Below are 21,682 nucleotides of genomic sequence, written 5' to 3' on the forward strand. Positions count from 1 at the left end.
GGTAACAAATTGCCAGGCTGCTGGGCTAGAGTCTGACTGGGGTGGTCTCTTCGGGATTCCATGGTTTTTGCTAAAGAGAGGGGTCAGTTCTTCCAGGTAAATGGGTTCTCTGGCAAAACGTGGCCTTTGGCAGCACTTTAGTCGGAAAACACAAAGGTTGGTCTAAGAAAAGCATGATCTGCCACACACGCACACACACACATTCTTACCCCTCTCTCTGCAAAAATAAAGAAACAAAAGACTAATGTATAATTTTTTTTTAATTCTCCTCACTGCAGCCCCCACTCTCTGCCCCACCCCTCTGTCTGTGGACCGCTTCTGCAGGCTACAGGGGACTATTGGAACAAAGCTGGGGCCTGGCACCCCCACTACGCTGCCAGGCCCAGAGAACAAGTCACAATCACAAATTATCACAACAATTAGCAGCTACGCTTGGGAGATGGGTAAAGTGAGGCGGCCCAGCTCTGCATTGTCAGCTGGTCTATTTGGCGGTGACCTTGTTCTGGAGGCGATGATATTCCTTCAGCCTGTAAACCAGATTCAAAACAAAGAAAAATGTAAATTAACAATAACAACATGCACTCAGTTCAATTAATTCAGGCAGAGCTGGGGTGGCGGGGGGCAGATGTTTGTTAAGACGTGTGTGAAGTTGTCTTTTTATTCTCCCTCTCTCCTCTCCTGCCCTGGCCCCTCCTGCCCTCCAATCAGGATAATGTAATTAATTTATCTTAGGGGGAAAACATTGCTTGTCATTGTTGCAGACAAAGCATTTAACTGCGATGGGAGAAGTGAAGAGGCCATTATGAAAACCCAGTGTGTTTGGAGCCATTTAAAAGGGTTAGAGTCATAAAACACAGGGTGAAGGAGGCGGGGAGGTGGAGGTGACGGCCCGCCTGGATTCGATGTCTCTCCCAGTCTTGGCTCCAGGGACAGGAGGCTGGCTGTGGGAGAGAGTGGGTCTGTGCTGAGGGCACGTTATCCGGGAGAGGAGAGAGACTCATGCCTTCTTTTTGATCCCGTGCCCAGGAAAAGGAAGCTGGTGATTAAGAACCCAAAGCCTGATAGACCAGTTGCCAGGCACCGTGCCCTTCCTGGGCACCAGGGTCTGGGCAGAGTGCTCGATTTCCATGGCCTGGGCTCGAACTTCCACCATACCTGTGAGGCAGGTATGGTTAACACCCCTGCTAGTGATTTCCAGAGGTTCGGAAGGGGTCTGAACCCAAACTGCAGAGCCAGGACTTGAACCAAGGTCTGAGTGGCCTCATTTGGTGTGTATCACGCACCCTGGGCCATGGAGATCCGTGTCTCCAGTTAGACCTGCAGCTCCTGCATGGGGATGAGAAGGCAGGAGCTGGTGACCTTCTGTGGCTCCCTTTTACCTCTTGGCTACCTCCCTTGCTAAGCTGCTCAGGAAAGGGGCTCCTGGTGGGGCCCCTGTGGTTGGAGAGGGTGGGAGTGAGTGTCAGAGGCAACTCAGAAACCTGGAACTCAAGTGCCTGGGACTCTGTTGCCCTTGGCTGTCAACAAGTGTGCCTTCCGGTCCTGCAGAGGCTGGGTCCAGAGCAGGCACTGAGGATGCTGTGGTTGAGGGGCAGGAAGGTGGGGCTTTTTAGGGCACAGCAGTGGTCAGAACACGGAGGTCCCTTCAGAGGCGGCTCCCAACACCTGGAGGGTCTGAGGGCCCATCGGGGGCCAGGGCTTCTCACCTGAGGGAATTGATGTTGATGAAACCAGTGGCATCAACCGGCTCATAGTCTCCCTGCACGTTCATGCTGCAAAAGAGTGGGAGCTCGTCAGCATCCTGGGGGCCGTGGCGCTGGCATCCAGGGGACCCCAGGCTCACAGACACCCAGGTATTTCCCGTGTGGATCCAACCCTCCCTGCACTCTGGCTCTTCACTGTTTTCCTTCTGGTTTGGGGAGCCCTACCCTGTGCCGGGGCTGGAGAGCAGGGAGCCACAACTCTGCCATGCAGATGGGCAGGTTGGGTCCTGGCCCTGCCAGTGCCAGCCGGGCGAACTCCTGCCACCACCAGAGCGCTGCACCTGTAACCTCAGGACACGCACCGGAGCTACTTCTGCCCCCAGGGTGTCCGGGAAGAGCCGACGATGTCCAGCGGTTTGAAGGCCTGGGAGGCCGAAGTTACACACCAAACAGCCTTAGATGTACATGACGGTGTCCTGCAAGCTGTAGGGAGGCCCCAGCCTTCAAGATTTGTCCACGAAGGCTTTTTCACCTTGTCTGCCCAGCGAGTGAGACCGAGTCTAACCCATCTTCAAACCTGGGCACCCACCCCATGCCAGCTGGTCGTGAAAAAGGCACCGTCAACTCCTGTTGCCCTCAACAGAACAAATTTTTTTTTCTTCCCATATACAGTTTCCATCTTACAGATTCAACAGTCTTCCTCTTTTGATTGTACTCACTTAGCTGCCCTTCGGGACCCTTCCTAACCACAGTCATTCAGATCCGGTCACCTGGTTGGGTATCCTGGCTCCACCCCCAGCACAGACCTTAAGGCAAATATTTTTGCTCTTTGAGCTCCAGTCCTTCATTTGTGAAATGGGACCCTCATCGTTATCATTTGTCGTCGTTGTTTAGTCACTAAGTCGTGTCCGACTCTTTTCCGACCCCGTTGTAGCCCACCAGGCTCCTCGATCCATGGGATTTCCCAGGCAAGAATACTGGGGTGGGTTGCCATTTCTCCTCCAGGGGATCTTCCCAACCCAGGGATCGAACCCCACAAATCCAGCATTGCAGGCAGATTCCTTCCTGCTGAGGCAGCAGGGAAGCCCCTCTAGCATTGTCACTGGCTCCACATAAAATGATGTAACTGGCATCCGGTAAGCACTCAGTGCCACTAACATCATTCATTCACCTGTTCGTTTACTCAGGTATTTATTAAGCACCTACTGCCCGCCTGGACCGGGCCAGATGCTGAGGAAACAAGGACCAGGCAGGAGCAGCTCCCACGTGGAGGGGCGATGGGTGCAGACATAAGCAATCAATCACCCACCTGCCCTCGATAATTTACTGACTGTGATCTACTCTTTGAGGACAAGTTCAGGGTGTTGTGGCCTCAGATCTGACTCCACCAGGCCACCCTCCGAATCCCCCCGGGGGAAGGAGTCCCTCCCGTTTCTCACGGGGCCCCTGTTGCATCCTGCCCTGAATTAGCCCCTTGTCTTCATGTCTGCAGAACTCTAGCCTCAGGATAAAGCGGTCTCAAGGTTCTCACTGACAACGAGGTGGCCTGCCCCCTCAGGACCCTTCTCCAGAGAGGTAAGATGTGGGGTGGAGGAGCTAAGGGGATCTGCTGTTCTTTTCCCAGACCCCGAGGCTGTGCCTTTGACTGGCTCTTTGTGGACTGTGGGCTTGTACTGTGGGCTTGTAGACCGTCAGGGGAGGTTAAAAAAAAAAAATCATTATAAACTGGAGTCTCTGCGCCCGGCTGCCCTGTGGCTTGTTGGGACGCGAGATCTGGGCCTCCCCCACTATGCCCTCGCCCTGACCTTCACAGGACCTTGAAGCTGGCACATGGAACTCCCACGCTCCCTCCTTTTCACCTCCACCGGCTCCTCCAGGGCTCAGGTGGCCAAAGTCACCAGGAACCGATTAGTAGGCTCCTGGTAAGCAGAGAAGATGGCAGGCTTCTAGGGGGCTGCTGCTTGGGACCCTTCCCCGGCAGGGGAAAGGCTGGACGAAACTAAAGCATCGGCCTCCTCGCATGGCTTTTACAGATGTTGCTGGGGTGATAAAGCTTAACATGAGTCCTCCCTGAGTCGCCCACCCCCTGCCCCCACCAACCATTGAGCAGACTTCGGACACCTGGCCTCACTCCTGCTCTCCAAGTCCCCTTGTCCCCTTTGGAAGGGTCCCTGCATTCAGCCCAGGGAGGGCCGGATCCTGTTCCCCTCCTCCCTGGCCGGCCGGCCATCTCTCCTGAGTCAAAACAAACTCTCCCACCCTTTTCCCTTCAGACCACCCCAGCAGCCCCTGCCAAAGAGAAGCCCACCTCTGGGACAAACCTGTCCCACCAGACTGCCTAAGAGTCCCAGAGGTGTTTCTCGGGAACTGAAAAACCTCTCTTAAAAAACTGTAGTTTGGGTGGTGTGGTGGTGGGGGGGTGCGCTGTGGAAAAGGAGTTTACAATGATTTTTTTTTTTACCTCCCCTGACGGTCTACAGAAAACCTCTGTGCTTTTATTTTTGTTCATTCGAGTGGCTCTGACCTGCTCTGTAATTACGTTACTTTCTACCTACTGTGCCGCGGCATTTCCAGTTCTGCTGCCTCTAGGGGCTTCCTCGCCGGTCCCTGTGACGCTGCCACTCAAGGGCTTTCAAGTCAGCGATGTAGAAATCAGAAAGAAAAGGGAAATGGTCGGAGACGCAGTGAGAATAAATGCTCCTGCTTTTCTCTCTTTTTTTCCCCTTTCCCTTTTTACTTTATTCATTTAATCTCCCCGAGTGAGACTGTAAGGCTTAATGAAGGGTTGGACAGATTATTAGAGGCTGTAGATTTGGAGGGGGAGGGAAGAAAGAGCCAGAGAGAGAAAGAGAGAAGATAATTTGACATTTACCCCGACTGATCTAAACTGATTCGGTTATATTTATGGCTTATAAAGTGTTTAGAAAGATTGAAGGTGGGGGAGAGAAATGCAACATGGCAAAGAGAACAGAGAGAGAAAAATAATATTGACTGCCAAACAAAACTCGTACTTTAATTCCTGACTGCCTTCCGGGAGGGGAGAGCTGGCTTCAGCTGGGGCCACGCAGGGCCTGGGACTTGCGTCAGGTGGGGTTGCCTCTCCCCACCTCTTGTTTGACCAGGTGACCTCCAAAGGGGCCACTTGGCTCTGTGGTCAAGGCCAGTCTCTCATTCAAGATGCAAACACAGATACAGCTAATAGGCACCTGCTAAAGAATCTGCCTGCAATGTGGGAGACCCAGGTTCAATCCCCAGGTCAGGAAGATCCCCTGGAGAAGAGAATGGCAACCCACTCCAGTGTTCTGGCCTGGAGAACTCCATGGACAGAGGAGCCTATTTGGGGTCACAAAAGAGTCAGACTCAGCGACTAACCCTTTCATACTTTCACCTTTGACCCAGTGTGCCAGGGCTCCCCAGCGTCTCCCGCAGCCATTCAGCTTCCTCACCCTGACCCACCGGGGAGGCAGCTCTTCAAGGTTCCCTCCTGGCTCCCTCCCACCCAGCTCTGTCGCTGCCCTTGGCGGTTTCCTCTTGACCTTACCACCCAATGTCTTCAGCCTATGTTTCTCCTTAACTTTAGCCCTGTGTGTCCAGCCGCCAACTATAGCTCTCCTGGTCCGAATCTCAAAGAAAACTAACCCTCAAGATGTCCAAGTCCAAATGCATGATTTTTTCCCGTTCTCTCAACTCAGTCCTTGCCATCAAAGTCTACCCAGCGGCTCATGCTGGAAAGCCCGGGGTGGTTCTGAACTTTTCCATCTCTCTCCCCATCCAAGCCCTTTTAATTCCACCTCCTAAATATCTGCCAAATCCATCTGCTGATCTCTATTCCCACATACAGCAGACTGGTCCAAGCCTCCAGCATGTCCCACTGGGAGGCCTGGTGTCCACCCTTGCCAGCTCCCACCTCACTTAAATCCAGAGCAGCCAGAGAGGACCAAACCCACAGGTCTGATGTGTCTGTCCTTTACAATCTGGCTCCAGGGCCCTCCCACCCTGGAGTTCTTATTGTGCCAGGGATGTCTGGATTCTTCCACGACTTGGACTCTGCACAGGACAGTCTCTCTGGAAATGTTCCTGCCCTGCCTCTCCCCCTGGTACACTCCTTTCTTTCAGAGACCAGCTCAGAGATGACTTTCGCGGGGACGTGTCTCCAAACCCTTGTTATTATACTCAGCCTAAGTATCCTATATCTCTGAGTGGTCCAGCACCACCTTCCCTAATCCTACACTCGGGTGATCCTCTGAATGGGGCTTTCTCCCCATCTAGCCTGTAAGTTCCATGAGGACAGAGGTGGTGTGGATACTCTTTGGGACTGTCTCCTCCACGCCTTGCACATACTTGGGAGCATCCTTGCTAAGAAAGCCAGTGAGAGGAGATGCTGGACCTGAGGGTCTGTGCCCAGCTGGGGACAGGGGTGGGGCACACCTACCTCACGAGCTCCTCATTGTAAAGGGACAGTGGGGACTCCCGGCCGAGGATGTACACCTGGCCCTTGAAGACGGACACCTGCACTTTCCCTTCCACACGCTCCTGGGACTTGGCAATGCAGTGGCGGACAAATTCACACTCGGGGCTGTGCCAGAAACCTGTGGGGAGGAAGAAACAAGAGTGCTGGTGAGGCCCGCTGAGTTGTCTGCCCCAGGCCAGGATGTGGAGGGAACTGGGATCCACATGGGGCACCCTCCCACCTCGCCCTGTCATGGCAGACGTGAGCCTAGGAGGGAGGCAGTCCCGTGTCTATGTTGCTCAATGTGGAATCCTGGCTCAATGTGTACTTGTAAATGACCACACTGAGGAGCAAGCCCACCTGCCCAGTCCTGTGACCTTGTAGGGTTCTCCCCCAACCCCCACTACAATGCAGTCACCTCTCAAGGGTCAGGAGAAGGGGACCGACCTACTGCTTCATGCCACAGATACTTAGGGAGCTCCAGAGGTCAGGTGCTGGGGAGACAGTGGTGAAGGGACCCCCATCTTTTGCCCACAGGGGCTCAGTCTTACCAGGGCAGCAGACTGATAAATTAGGCAGAAGACCTCAAGTAGGACTCAGATGTATGTCACCGAGTGGCGGGGTTGCCCAGCTGGGTGGTGGGTTTGGGGTCAGCAAGACTAGGTGTGTGGGGCCTTCACCTCCCTGTGCCTCTCCATCTGCTAAGTGGGACTGACCCTACCTTCCTGCACCCCCAGGACCAGCAGGCTTATTGTGCGTGGAGGCCGTGGACTCGGGACTGCTGTGAACACTGGATCAAGAGCCAGGCAGAGCCCCACGCCTCAGGATGAGCAGACCCCTTTGAAAAAAGTGCCCTATCTTTAACCAGGGATCTAACCCATGCCCCCTGCTTTGGAAGCTTGGAGTCTCAACCACTGGACCACTAGGGAAGTTCCTGGACTAGCTCCTTGAATCCTCCCAAAGAGTCTTGGGACAAAAATTTCTCTTAGCCTCGCTCTTTTCCGTGCGAGGAAGTTAAGCTCAGGGAATTTGAGACTTTTCCCCGATCACACAGGCTGTAGTGGTGGGGGCTGGACCTGACCTCAGTGGGCCCAAGTTCTAACAACTCTGCTTTGTATGACTGTCTTGCAGCTTTGCCATCTGCATCTAAAACACCCCCGAGGTGCCTGAGAAATGCATTGCACCCCACCCCTCCTGCCCCGAATCCCTCAGGCCAGGGAGGGCTGTGTGTTCAGCCCGTCTTCCCAGGGTCTGGACAGTGGCTCCTCTCAGTCTCTGCAGAGGGCAGGGGGGCCGTGATCAGGGTTGGGGGAGGGACAGGGAGAGGGGTAGGATTTCTCTGAAACGGAGCTGGAAAGGTGAGCCCACCTGGGCAGCTGCGGGGCCAGATGGTGTGTGATCTCCTGCCCTGATAAAGGGTCAGGTCAGCCCCACGTCTGTGGCTATTGTTGGAGACTCAGGCCTCCAGGGCACCTGCTGAGGCTCTCCGTGGGAATGGGGAGCAGGCCCTCCCTGCGATGGGTCCAGGGGCTCGCAGACATGGGGGAGGGCTGGGCAGGGAGAGAAGGGGTTGGGTCCTCACTCTCCGAAGCTCACCTCCAGCTCCACCTTGACAGGCCACGTGGTCTCTGTGCCTTAGTTTCCCCGTTTGCACTCTCTAGGGGCTGTGTGGATTCAGCGAGCACTTCTGCTTTTGCGATCTGAATGTGGCCTCTGCCGGTCCTCACTATATCCAGGGCGACAGACACCCCGAGAAGGAGAGAACCTTTCCAAATGCACACAGCGAGATCCGGAGTGTTCCTGCCTCTAGCCCAGACTCCCCTGGGAGGGGACACTGAGGGACACACATCCCTCCCCACCCCATGCCCCAGTGGCTCGGCCATCTTTCTAAGTCAGGGTAATTAGCCCACTAGGTTCACAGGTTGGAAGAGAGGTGGCGATGTAGCCAGAGAAGGGGGCAGAGAACCCAGTAGGAGCTCCTGGGCTTTTATCTCAGTTTCTCCCACTGCCTCCACGGGGGCCTTGCACTCAGGTTTCTCTTCCCAGAAGAACCAACCCTGGGATTGGGGGACAGTGAGCCCTGAGCACTGCCCTGGGGAGAGCCTGAGTGTCCCAGGCTGGGGGTGCATGGTGGGTGGGGCTGAGCCAAACTCTGTATTAATTAGGATGACCACCCTCTGTGTATTATACCCATTTTACTGTTGAAGAAACTGAGGTGAGGGGAGAGGTGAGCTACACCCTCTAAATGAGAGGGGCCCTGAAGCTGGGGTCCTGCCAGGATGGCCCTGCGGGGTGATGCCCGCGTCTGGTCCTGGAGGGAGGTGTCTGTGCAAAGCTCATACAGCCACATTAGGGAACTTGAGAATGGCGTGAGAGGAGGGAGAGACCGTGGTCACAGAAGCCAGGGCAGCTGGGAGTGGGCCCGAGACAGAAGGGCTTTCTTGGGCCTCAGGCTTCCTGGGCCCCAAGACCACAGGGGCTCTGAGGAAGCCAAGGAATGATGGATCTGCAGGGTGGAGCTAGACAGAACAAGAAGGGATCTGGCCCAGTGCCCTTTATCTTACAGGAGGGGAAACCGAGGCTTAGGGAGGAGACAGACCTACTCAAGATCTACCCAAACCTACCCAGCCAGAGGCAAAGCCCTGTTCTCCTGTGTTCACACTCAGAGACCAGGTCGGGCACTCTCCTAGAGGCTTTGCAAATATCTAGGCATTGCATATGTGCTAAGTTACTTCAGTCGTGTCTGACTCTTTGCAACGCTATGGACTGTAGTCCACCAGGCTCCTCTGTCCATGCGATTCTCCAGGCAAGAATACTGGAGTGGGTTGCCATTTCCTTCTCCAGGGAATCTTCCCGACCCAGGGATCAAACCTGTGTCTCTGGCGTCTCTGGCATGGCAGGCAGGCTCTTTACCATTCATGTTACCTGGGAAGCCCATGTCTGTGTGTTGAGTCCTCATTGTAAGACAGACAGCCTCATCTCCACTCTTCAGAGGAAGAAACCGAGGCACAGGGGGCTTAAGGAACGTGCGGAAGCAAAACCCCACCCTCTAACATTTATGCATCCCTAACGTGAGAAATCCTATCACACAGCCCCTCGGAGCTGTTGAGGGAACAGGCTGCTGCCGGAGGCTGACCTTGACATCTATGGGGGCCTGGACATCAGAGGCACCTGTCTGAACTTAATAACAGCTACCTGGGAGGAGCCTCCACTCTGAGGTTTCATTTCCTTTGAAACCTAATCACTGTAACCTTTGGGGATTTAGGGGGCCCAGTGGGTGACAGCAAGGACTCAACACAGGCAGCCTGGTACAGAGGCACCAACCCCTCAGCTGGGGTCCAACCTGTGCCCCAGACACCCAGGGCCTGTACACGCCAGTGCCCCTTGGTCACCCCTCACAAATGGGCTCAGCCCACCTTCCCATCCCCCAGCAGCTACTGAAGAGCCCGAAAACTTGGCCTCTGAAGCCGGCTTGTCCTGGGCTCCAAGCCACGGCTCAGCAGCTCTGAAACCTTGGACAAGCATTTTCATCTCACCTCTGTGCAGCTAAGATTAGGTAATACCCGGCTCAGGGCTGGGCAGCAAGAGGCGGCAGCCGATCTAGTGTGGGGAGCCTGGCAGCCTGGTCCCCGCTCAGCCCCCAAGGACGCCCCGGGAGCAGCCTTGGCCAGGTGCTGTCCCCCATCACAGCCTGCCATGGCTTAATGACTCTCCCACTTTGTAACCAAAAGCCACCTTTCAGCATGGAGGCCCCACTGAGCACGAGAGTCTGCAGGAGACAGTGGTATTTAAACACCTGTCTGTACGGGGGAAGAGGGGGCCCTGGGGTTTCAGAGCTTTATGGGAACAATGGGAGTGAAAAATAATGCCAGCCAATAACCCCCACGTCGCCCTGAAACCCCGAGATGAGTTACAGCTATTCCAAGGTTTCAGAGGAAGCTAAACCTCCAAGTGGGGGACCACCGAAAGAGGTGAGACTTACATACCAGGCAGTTACTATGAATATTAACTTTCCTGGGGTCCCTCTGACATCCAGGCCCCCAGAGAATGGCAGGCCGTCCTCCCAACAGCTGAGAGGGGCTGTTACGACGTGACTTCTCAAATTAGGGAGATGTGACTGTTATAGAATAGGGTCAGCCCTTTCTAGAAAGGGCCAGACAGTAAATATTTTAGGCTCTATGGGCCATGTAGCTTCTCTAGCTACTAATCAGCTATGCCAGAGCAGCTCCAAAGCAGCTGCAGACAACAACATGGACACAAGCGAGTGAGGAGGTGCCAGAAACACTATCTGTTGTTGTTTAGTTGCAAAGTCATGTCTGACTCTTTTGTGATCCCATAGATCGTAGCCTGCCAGGCTCCTCTGTCCATGGGATTTTCAAGGTAAGTATACTGGAATGGGTGGGCCATTTCCTTCTCCAAAAAACTATTTATGGATGCCGAAATTTGAATTTCCTTTGATTTTCATATTACATGAAATAGCTATTATTTAAAAAAAAAATTTCCCCAACCATTGAAAAACGTAAAAACTGGTCTTAGCTCATGGGCTGAACCAAAACAGGCAACAGGTTGGATCTGCTCACTCCCGTTACAATGTCTGGGTTGAATCTGGAGTCAGGAGGCCTGGTCAGATGGCAGGTGAGGCATGGACACTCAGTCTCCTCGCCTGTGAAATGGGTACGTGTGGCCCTGGTGGCTTCCCAGTGGGGATCTGGCCCACGTGGTACTCAGGCCCTATTCTTGGGGAGGCTTTCTCTTGCTTGAGGCAGTTCATGGAGTGGCTCTGGGTTCTGCCTGGAGACAGGCTGACCTGAGGTCCAGCCCAGTTGGCTACTTCCAGTTGGGTAATTTTCTATAAGCTCCATTTTCCCAGAGCCTTGGTTTCTGGCCGCAGCTCTCTTAGGAACTTGGGGGAAGGGGGCCCCCTGGGATGGCTCATGTCTCCGTATGGTGCCAGGCACCTAGCACATGCTGGATGAAACTTGGCAGGATGCTGCCCTGGCCCCCTCTGCAGTCCCACGGGTTGCAGGTAGCAGAGCAGCGGGATGCCCCGGGGAACTGGCGCGCTTCCCTCAACACCTTGCGAACAAGACAGGTCCCACCGCCCTCTCCTCGCTGCTTGTCTCCTGCCCTCTCTCCAGCCCCTTAAGCCTGCATCTTCCAGGCTCTCGTGCAGGTGGCAGTGGGTGAGTTGGGACTGGAGGAGGGTGCCCATGGGTCACGGCGGGGACGGAGCCAGCTGCAGAGTCTACGCACCCGTGTAGACCAGCTCGGCGAATTTCAAGCCCAGGCCTTGCTTGATTTTGCGCACTTCCCGGTCCATGGTGAAGGCCTCGATGTCTAAATGAGCGTGGTAAAGGATCGTCCCCGCTGGGGTTTCGTAGATACCTAGCCATTTTTCCAGGCAGGGGGAAGAGAAGAAAAAAAGAGAGAAACGCATGAAACCCAAACTGTCAGCCAATGACAAAAAAAAAAAAATAATAATAATGACTCGTCTGACAGGAGACAAGCCGGTCGGACCCATTCACTCCCAGCTTGCTGCAAAATGCATCTGCCATTATGTTCACGCTGGGGCCACGACAGTCCACTCTACGGCTTGTGGAGAAAATGTCTAGATGCCCCCCTTCGCAGAGGCCCTCAGACGCTGGAAAATGACAGGGTTTCAGAGCCGCTCCCCCCTCCTCCCCAACTCATGCCCACCGGCCCGCAGCTGAAAACCTGTAATTAAACCGATTCTGCTGGAGCCCAGGGCCCTGTACGTCCCTTCCTGCCTTCCCCTAGGGAGCCAGGGGAGGGGACGGCTGTTCACACATATGCACACGTGTGGACACGTGTGTACACACAGGCCAGTTTTGGCTGGCGGCTCCCCTGCAGCCTCGTCTCTGCAGAGAAATCCTTACCACCTTGGTGAACCTGGGGCTGACCCCACTGTACCGATGGGGAAACTGAGCTTCCCAGGGGGAGGGACATAGCTGAAGTGGAGCTGGGAACGGAATCTGGGCCCCCAGGTCCCTGGGTGGTGCTGTCTGCTGCCCTGTGGACCAGCAGCTGATGAGACCAGACCCGGAAAGTCATGGAAAGACAGTCATGATCAGTGCCCTCCCCATCATCTCTGGCCGAATCCTCCATTCGCTAAACAACCTGCTTGGACCACACCGTCTCCAAGTGACAAGGGGGCGCCTGGCCCTGGGCTGAGTGTGGCCCTGGGAGGGAGATCTGATGAGTGGGCGCCATCCTAGGTTTGGGGACACTGAAGCACCAAGAGGCAGGATTGGCCCCGGCAGTCCTGGCAGTGTAGCCCCATGAGTCAAGTACGGGTGAGCACCTTGGATAAACCTGCCTTGTGTCTGCTGTCCTGATGGAGCAGTCATAACCCTCCCCAACAAATGCCACCCCCAAAAGTCCCTTTCTTCCCACCAAATAATGTTATGCTGTTAAAGGGGCAGATTTTTGGTTTTCCTCAAAATCTACGTGGTTATCTTTCCACAGAAAGGATTCATACACCCAGGTTCATGGCAGCATTATGCACAAGAGCCAAAAGGTGGAAGCAATCAGAATGTCCAACAATAGATGGATGGATAAACAGAAAGAGATATTTCCACAGTGAAATATTCAGCCTTAGGAAGTCCTGATATATGGGAGGACAGGATGTGCAGTGAAATCAACCAGAGACAAATCACCAAGAGACAAATACTGTGTCATCCTGCTTATGGGAGGTTCCTAAAAGAGTCCAGTTCATAGAAACCAAGTAGAATGCTGGGTGCCAGGGGCTGGGGACGGGGAGAGGGGAGTTGGTATTTAATGGGCCTTCACTTTGAGAAGATGAAAGAGTGCTGGAGATGCAAGCTGGTGCTTACACAACAACATGAATGTTGTCCTTAATGCTGCTGAACAGTACACTCAAAACAGTTCAAATGGTAAGCTTTATGTTTTGTATTTCTTGTTGTTCAGTTGCTAAGTCATTTTCAACCCTTTGCGAACCCATGGACTGCAGCACGCCAGACTTCCCTGTCCTCCACCATCTCCTGGAGTTTGCTCAAATTCATGTTCATTGAATCGGTGATGCTATCTAACCATCTCATCCTCTGCTGCCCCCTTCTTTTGCCTTCAGTCTTTCCCAGCATCAGGATTTTTTCCAGCGCTTTGTATTTTACCACAATTTAAAAATGCTTTTTTTAAAAAAAAACCCAAACCAGAAAGGAGTTTAAACTCTGAAGTCCATAGGGGACATGAACAAGTTGTGTCTGATGTAAGTAGCCAGAAATTTTCTCCTCTGAGAACTTCTCTAGTCTTTAATCTTTAAGTCTGGGAATCCACAGAAATGTCAGGGTCCTTAAGGATGGCCTGTATTTTCCTAACTCAGCTGCAAACCCAGCATTCAAACAGCCTTAGGTGGAAGCTCAACATATACAATCAAAGACGAGGTCCAGGTGTGGGGAGCAGAGGCCCCTCTGCAAACCCTGGACTCCACAGTTCAGTTCAGTTCAGTCGCTCAGTCGTGTCCGACTCTCCACGACCCCATGAATCACAGCACACCAGGCCTCCCTGTCCATCACCAACTCCCAGAGTACACTCAAACTCATGTCCACAGAGTCGGTGATGCCATCCAGCCATCTCATTCTCCGTTGTCCCCTTCTCCTCCCGCCCCCAACCTTTCCCAGCATCAGAGTCTTTTCCAGTGAGTCAACTCGTCGCATGAGGTGGCCAAAGTATTGTAGTTTCAGCTTTAGCATCAGTCCCTCCAATGAATATCCAGGATTGATCTCCTTTAGAATGGACTGGTTGGATCTCCTTGCAGTATAAGGGACTCTCAAGAGTCTTCTCCAACACCACAGTTCAAAAGCATCAATTTTTCAGCGATCAGCTTTCTTCACAGTCCAGCTCTCACATCCATACATGACCACGGGAAAAACCATTGCCTTGACTAGATGGACCTTTGTTGGCAAAGTAATGTCTCTGCTTTTTAATATACTATCAAGGTTGGTCATAACTTTCCTTCCAAGGAGCAAGCGTCTTTTAATTTCATGGCTGCAATCAGCGTCTGCAGTGATTTTGGAGCCCCAAAAAATAAAGTCTGACACTGTTTCCACTGTTTTTCCACCTATTTCCCATAAAGTGATGGGACCAGATGCCATGATCTTTGTTTTCTGAATGTTGAGCTTCAAGCCAACCTTTTCACTCTCCTCTTTCACTTTCATCAAGAGGCTTTTGAGTTCCTTTTCACTTTCTGCCATAAGGGTAGTGTCATCTGCATATCTGAGGTTATTGATATTTCTCCCAGCAATTTTGATTCCAGCTTGTGCTTCTTCCAGCCCAGCGTTCCTCATGATGTACTCTGCATATAAGTTAAATAAGCAAGGTGACAATATACAACCTTGACGTACACCTTTTTCTATTTGGAACCAGTCTGTTGTTCCATGTCCAGTTCTAACTATTGCTTCCTGACCTGCATACAGGTTTCTCAAGAGGCAGGTCAGGTGGTCTGGGATTCCCAACTCTTTCAGAATGTTCCACAGTTTATTGTGATCGACACAGTCAAAGGCTTTGGCATAGTCAATGAAGCAGAAATAGATGTTTTTCTGTAACTCTCTTGCTTTCTCCATGATCCAGCGGATGTTGGCAATTTGATCTCTGGTGCCTCTGCCTTTTCTAAAACCTGCTTGAACATCTGGGAGTTCACGGTTTACATACTGCTGAAGCCTGGCTTGGAGAATTTTGAGCATGACTTTACTAGCGTGTGAGATGAGTGCAATTGTGCGGTAGTTTGAGCATTCTTTCACATTGCCTTTCTTTGGGATTGGAATGAAGACCGACCGTTTCCAGTCCTGTGGCCACTGCTGAGTTTCCCAAATCTGCTGGCATATTGAGTGCAGCACTTTCACAGCATCATCTTTCAAGACTTGAAATAGCTCAACTGGAATTCCATCACTTCCACTAGCTTTGTTAGTAGTGATGCTTTCTAAGGCCCACTTGACTTCACATTCCAAGATGTCTGGCTCTAGGTCAGTGATCACGTTACCGTGACTATCTTGGTCGTGAAGATCTTTTTTGTACAGTTCTTCTGTGTATTCCTGCCACCTCTTCTTAATATCTTCTGCTTCTGTTAGGTCCATACTATTTCTGAACTCCACAAGCAGTCCTTAAAAATCCTGATTTGGCCCAACACACCCATTTCACAGATGGGGAGACTGAGACCTGCCTCTGAGTTTTCCATCTCTGCTCTTGGTTGCCTCTTAGGGCGTTTTGCAAAGTGATCCAGTGCTCACCAAGCATGAAGGAGACACCCAAGTGTGAGGTGCTGTGGCCAAGGAAGAGTGTTCCCAAGGCTCCGAGGCGCTCCAGAGCGGAAAAGAGCCTCTCTATGGGGAAGCGAGTCTCTCTTATCTGCAAACCCCCAACATCCTGGGGTTCGGGGACATGCACAGAGAGGCAAGGCATTGCTAGGACACGCCGGTACAGTTTCACTTGTCTGCCTGCAGCTCTTGGGCCACTTCTGCTGCCCTGAATCAGTTGTGGGGGTAAATGCCTCCCCGGTAGGAAAACACCACCAACCCCCAGTTCAGGCACCAGGCCCAAGCCCTCGACTCCCTGAGAAGTGCCTTGGGCCCCCACCACCCCTCATCATTATTCTCATAAACACAGTTCAAACCGGCTCTGTCATCCACGTGCACTAACTGCCTCAGAGACACAACCCCGAAGGAGCTTAGAAGGGCTGCCAACGTGGGAGACAGGTGGGTGGCTGCGAAAATGACAGCGTGAGACTGGGGACTCTGGACACAGAAGACCTGAGGAGGGCAGACAAGGCCTCGGCACCGGCTTTGGGGCTGGCTCCTTCTGCGGACAGCTGTTCAGTCGCTCAGTCGTGTCTGACTCTTGGCAACCCCATGGACTGCAGCACGCCAGGTTTCCCTGTCCTTCACCATCGCCTGGAGTTTGCTCAGACTCATGTCCATTCTCTGGTGGCTCAGAGGTTAAAGCGTCTGCCTCCAATGCGGGAGACCCAGGTTCGATTCCTGAGTTGGGAAGATCCCCTGGAGAAGGAAATGGTAACCCACTCCAGTATTCTTGCCTGGAGAATCCCATGGACGGAGAAGCCTGGTAGGCTACAGTCCACGGGGTCGCATAGAGTCGGACACGACTGAGCGACGGAACGGAACGGAACTAGGGTGCCACAAACAAGTGGCTTCCAGTGACACCAGGCCACTGAGAAAGGCCTGATGTTTACAGCAGTCTGTTTACAATGCTAGAGGTGTGCAGAGCTTTTGGAAACATCTGCCTCCAAACAAAAATGACAGAAATAACCACAAGGTAAAGGGGACAAGCTCGCAATTATTTTAGAAACTTTATCACCAAGAGCCAAGACAATGGCAAAGCCTTGCCTTCTCATTCTGGCAACTCGATATATATTTACTATATACTGGGCTTCCCGGGGGGCTCAGGGGTAAAGAATCTGCCTGACAATGCAGGAGACTTAAGAGACACAGGTTCGATCCCTGGGTGGGGCTGATCCCCTGGAGGAGGAAATGGCAACCCACTCCAGCATCCTTGCCTGGGAAAACCCATGGACAGAGGAGCCTGGTGGGCTACAGTCCGTGGGGTCGCAAAGAGTCAGACACGACTGAGCACCGAGCGCTACATACTAGGAACTCAGTATTTATTGGACTAGAAACGGGCCTTCTAATTCTTCCTAATTATTACTTTTGCCACATTTTGGAAAAACCCAGAAACTTTCAAAGCCCATTCGTACACACACAGTCACAATGGTAGGCCAAGGGCAGGAGCGGTCCTCATCTTTAGCCCGCGGGGAACCTAGCTGCCTCTGTGCTCTCCTGTCCACACCCGGCCAGCTGAGTCCAAGCTGTATTTGCAGGTTGGGAGTGCAGCCCAGAAGTCCCTTGCAACTTACTCCGTTACAGCTGTTCAGCGCAATTCACTTCTGCTGTGTGGCCTTGGGCTGCCTCAGCCCTCTCTGTGGCCCAGGCGACCTGCCTGGGAAAGGAGAAGGTAGCAAGTGCCGACTGCTTTTTGCCTGAGTCCCGCCGAGACCTGCCTGAAGGTGAGTACGCAGACGCCATGGCCCTGGTGCACATGTGGTTTCGTTTCTGGAACACTGTAGCCAGCTCCCTAGCATCACCTCCCCACAGTCCAGAGACGAAACAGGACCAGTCGCTGGCCGGGTGAGAGGACATCCATGCTTTCCATTGAGGAAGAGCTACGACTTGTCCTAGCCCCCACCCCTGCTGTTATTTAGTCATTCAGTCATGTCCGACTCTTTGTGATGCCATGGACTGTAGCCCGCCAGGCTCCTCTGTCCATGGGATTCTCCAGGCAAGAATACTGGAATGGGTTGCCATTTCCTTCTCCAGGGCGGTCTTCCCAGCCTGAGGATTGAACCCGCGTGTCCTGCATTGGCAGGCAAGTTCTTTACCACTGAATCACGTGGGAAGCCCCTGACCCCCACCACCACCCCCAAACTGCCCCATCATAGCTGTCCCCAGGAAAAGAGCAGAGAGTGTCTGGTGGACAGTCACCCATTCCTGAGCCCTCAGGACCAGCCACACGACCGTCAGCCCTCTGAGGGTGCTGCGGGAGGAATCGTAGGCAAGAGAAGCCCAGCCGTGAAACACACCAGCACAATTAATATCCCCGTTCCTTGCCTTAGAAGGTGTTAAAGTTAATTGTGACTGATCAAAAAGCTTGTTTTCAGGTTTCTGCTGTCGTGCGTGTGTGTGTGTGTGTGTGTGTGTGTGTGTGTGTGCATCTCAAAGCTTTCCCTCTCCTCTCCACAGGGGTAGGGGGTACAGATGATTTCTGTGTATTTCTTCTGGGGAAAAAAAAAATGACTTAAAAAACACCCCAGTGACAGAATCCTGATGCTTAAAGACTATGGATTTGGGGCTTTTGACAGTCGGCATACAAACCACTTCACAAAAAGGAGGAGATGACAGCTGAGTCTCGGTGTTGCTGGGGAAGAGACAACAGACATGTTCCGAGTGACACGCACAGCGGATTCAAGTGTCTATTTTCATCTCCCTGTGTTTACAGGAAAAAGACAGAGGTGTCAGCGGTTCTCTGTGGAGCGGCTTCAATCACACCATAATTACTGCCGAAGAGCGGGTGGGGACGAAGGGCGAGGAGCTGGGGGGCGGCCAGGGTGGGGGTAGAGTGGCCCGAGGAGGAAGAGGTGGGAACCCAAACAGCTGTGGCCGCTTAAATGTTTCTCATCTGTTTTCCCGAGGCGGCCAGGTTAGCCCAGAAATTGAGCAATTTGGCAGAATTGAGTGGGATCGGCCAACTCGGCCGGTGGGTGGGGTGGGGGGACAGAGGTGGAGGTTAAGGCACCTGGACCACTGCCTCTGATCCTTTGGGTAAGTGGTGTCCAGAGGAAGGGATTCGGAAAGGCCGGGGGAGGGGAGCTGGGCTGGAGCCCAAGAGCTCCCCGCTTAGGTCCCAGGCCAAGGAGAGAGGCAGTTGCCATGGTGATGGGGAGGCAAGTTCTGGTGGGTTGCTAGCCTTTCTCTATGCTCCAGGTGCCCCGCAGGCCCCACCCTGGGAATCAGGGTGAGCCTCTGATGCTGGCCACTCCGGGCTTCTGGGAATGCGAACACCTTTGCCTCACAGGTCTCCCTCCAATCTGGAATCTTCCATCTGAGCAGAGACTCTGGGAGGTCTGGAGAGGCGGGTTGCAACTCTTAAGTCTTTCTTCACCAGAAAGTGATGGAGTGAGGAGGAAGTGAGAGAGGAGGGAGGAGTGGAGGGGGACGAGGGAGGTGAGGAGGCGAGGGCGCCAGAGGGAGGCGCGGAGGTGAGCCCGCGGGGCAGGGCTGGGGGGAGAGGAGCCAGCCCAGGAGAAGGTGCGGGAAGGGCCAGCGCCAGCTCCTTCTCGGCTCCCCTCCTGCCTGCCTCGCCCCCCTCCTCCTCCCCACTGATTTCATTTACTTCATTTAATTAGCCCCCCTCCAGAGTTAAAAAGATAATGTGATAATGACGACGTGAACAGCCACAAAACAGCGAAAGCTACTCCATCTGCGGCTTCCCCAGCCCCCGGGCCGCTGACCCCATGGCCCCAAGTGCTGCTAACCCGGCCACCCCAGACCTGGTACATTAGCACCGCCAGCTTCCTACCCACCCACCCTCCCAACCCCGGCAAAAAAAAAAAAGCCCTTAACCAATTTCAACTCTAAGCTTTGTAAAATCAATACAAATGACATTTCCCCCTTGTACACCAACGTAGGAACAATAGCACCTTCCTGCTCTGACCTCCATATAATTGACAATTAACAGCTTTCCCCCTGACCGTAGACCTAATAAAAATCTCGTGGGCGAACCCACGACATCTTCATCTATCACCCCTCTTTCTTTCTCGCAGTGACTTATTGGGAGTGGAGAAATGAAAGACAAGACCTCCCCCGAAAATTAAGAAGCAGCTTTCTTTCTCACTCCCCAAGTCAGAAAATAGGCAAAGTAGAACTTGCAGAGAGAGAGAAGGTGAGATCCCCTAGTGTGCCTACCTTTGCCGGTAGGTGGTGCAGAGACGGAAGGCAACTTGCCTGTGGACGCACAGCGAGCAACTCTCAGGCTAAATTCTATGCTTTTAGGGAAAACCCCTCAAAGGTGCGCATGCAGTACTTGGGCAGAGTGAGGGCTCTGCTCCAGGAATCTTTTCCTCAGGTGAATGGTAAGAAGCCAAGGAAGTTGGAACTGAGTGCTAACCTCATGTCTCCAGTCTTCAAAGGTGATGACACCCCCAGTTCTGGAGAACAGGTAGGAAGCCTACTTCCAGGCATGGCACCCACTATAGGTCAACACAGAGGTGTTCGATCTGCCCAACAACCTATTTCATGGATGAAGCCTCTTAGGCTACGTTGCTTTCCGAAGGAGAGAGGCAGGCGGTCAAGTCTGGTACCCGAGCCTGGCCCCTGACACCAGCCCTTCAGTGCGCCTCTGCCAGGTCTCCAGGAGGCCGGCCAGCCTCACACCTAACCCGCCACCCAACTGGCCACTTGGGGCTGCTCCTGCCACTCACACTGGGAGGCTCCCACTCCTTTCTATTCCACCTTCTTCTACCAGTGAAAGTCTGTTCTCCTGCCACCTCTTTCAGGATGTCTTCCCGGGAGAGCCCAGCGCACTTGGGTGCCGTTTCACAGCGCGCTCTCAGGCCAGTGCGTATCTGTCCACTGTGAACGCTGCTGATCTGCACCCACAGTCGGCGACGCCTGCCTCGGACAGAGGAGGGACATGACCATGGTGCCGACTGGACAGTCCCCAGAGGGCAAGGGCTGCCTCGACACCTGCAGCATCCCTATGGGGCTGCTGCATTTAAGAAACTCTTCCACTGGGCCGGGTCCTGCTAATACACTCAGGCGAGAGCCTGGATCTGCCCCACTGCAGAGCTCAAGCTCTCAGCCCTCCACCGCGTGCCTCTCTGGGCCTCAACATTAGTCTTGAACACACCACCAACGTGCCTGTGACTTTGAGCCTTGGCTTCCCCGCCTGTAAAGCGAGGGTGCTGGGCTCTGGCTCGCCAAGGTCCCTCCGGGGTCTGCTTCAGATAATTTGCGTTGTGCTGCCTCCCAAGGGCAAAGTGAGACAAAGGGACATTTAATCAGATGTTGGCCGTAAGTAAGACACAAAGGTAAGAGAGGGCACAAGGGAGCAGCTAATTAGTGATATTGTTCTCCACAAGGTCTTCTCGAGACTTTCAATTAGGTTGTTTTTCACAATAATAGTCTTGTCGAGGAGGGAAAAAAACACACACAGGAGGCAAAGCCACTTTGCTTCCTTCCTCCCCTTTTGAGGTAAATTCAAACAGGTCAGAGCCAGAATGATCCAACTCCTGTCCCAACGCCTGCCACATTGTACCTGGAGAAACTGAGCTACCAAGTCCAAGGTCATCAGCCAGGAGCAGTGAACCTGCACTCCACGTGAGAGCCCTGGCATCCTGCCTCGAGGACCAATGCCCTGACCAGAAATTTGCCATCAGTTCTCTTTGGATTTTAGAGTCTCAGTGAAAACATCCCAAAGGACAAAGGGCCATGACCTTGGCCTGGTTTTATTTGGTTGTGTCATCTTTTTAAATTGACCTTAGCAAAGTGAGCTGAACACCTGCTCACACAAGGGACCTTAATCCCACCACCGGTACTGTCAATGGCTGGTTTGCCCCTCCCTCATGGAAGTCAGAAGCACGCAGCATTGCTTCATCACGGGGGACATGAGATCTCCTCGAACGGAATGGGGGTTGGGTGCAGTCGAGACGACCCGATGAGGGACTGAGAGGGAAGCATGGGCTCTGCACCTGCCTGGGGACCAGCCTCATCTCCTTTCAGGCCCAGACAGAGGTGGATATGGGCCAGGCAGCCACTCAGCACCAAGGCAGAGCCCCACCCCAGCATCATGCAAAAAGTCCAGTCCTAAAGAAAATCAACTCTGAATATACATTGGAAGGACTGATGATGAAGCTGAAACTTCAGTATTTTTGCCACCTGATGTGAAGAATCCACCCATTGGAAAAGACCCTGATGCTGGGAAAGAC

The 21,682-nt window shown here is 53.3% G+C and overlaps 1 protein-coding gene across 1 annotated transcript in view; it reads right to left on the reverse strand.

Annotated features, from left to right (window-relative positions):
- Positions 1-270: 270 nt before the first annotated feature.
- The window catches only part of ASS1 (argininosuccinate synthase 1), a 55,662-nt gene continuing 34,250 nt past the window's right edge, over positions 271-21,682 (reverse strand). The window contains exons 12-15 of the mRNA XM_055399303.2: positions 11,407-11,538; positions 6,136-6,292; positions 1,707-1,772; positions 271-527 (exon numbers count right to left, since the gene is read on the reverse strand). Coding sequence (XP_055255278.1) covers positions 482-527; positions 1,707-1,772; positions 6,136-6,292; positions 11,407-11,538 — 401 coding nt within the window. The 3' untranslated portion in view covers positions 271-481. The remainder of the gene's footprint in view (positions 528-1,706; positions 1,773-6,135; positions 6,293-11,406; positions 11,539-21,682) is intronic.

The sequence above is a fragment of the Moschus berezovskii genome, chromosome 11, assembly GCF_049115385.1.
Source record: "Moschus berezovskii isolate FMDL1 chromosome 11, NW_MosBer_1.0, whole genome shotgun sequence".
NCBI lineage: Eukaryota > Metazoa > Chordata > Mammalia > Artiodactyla > Moschidae > Moschus > Moschus berezovskii.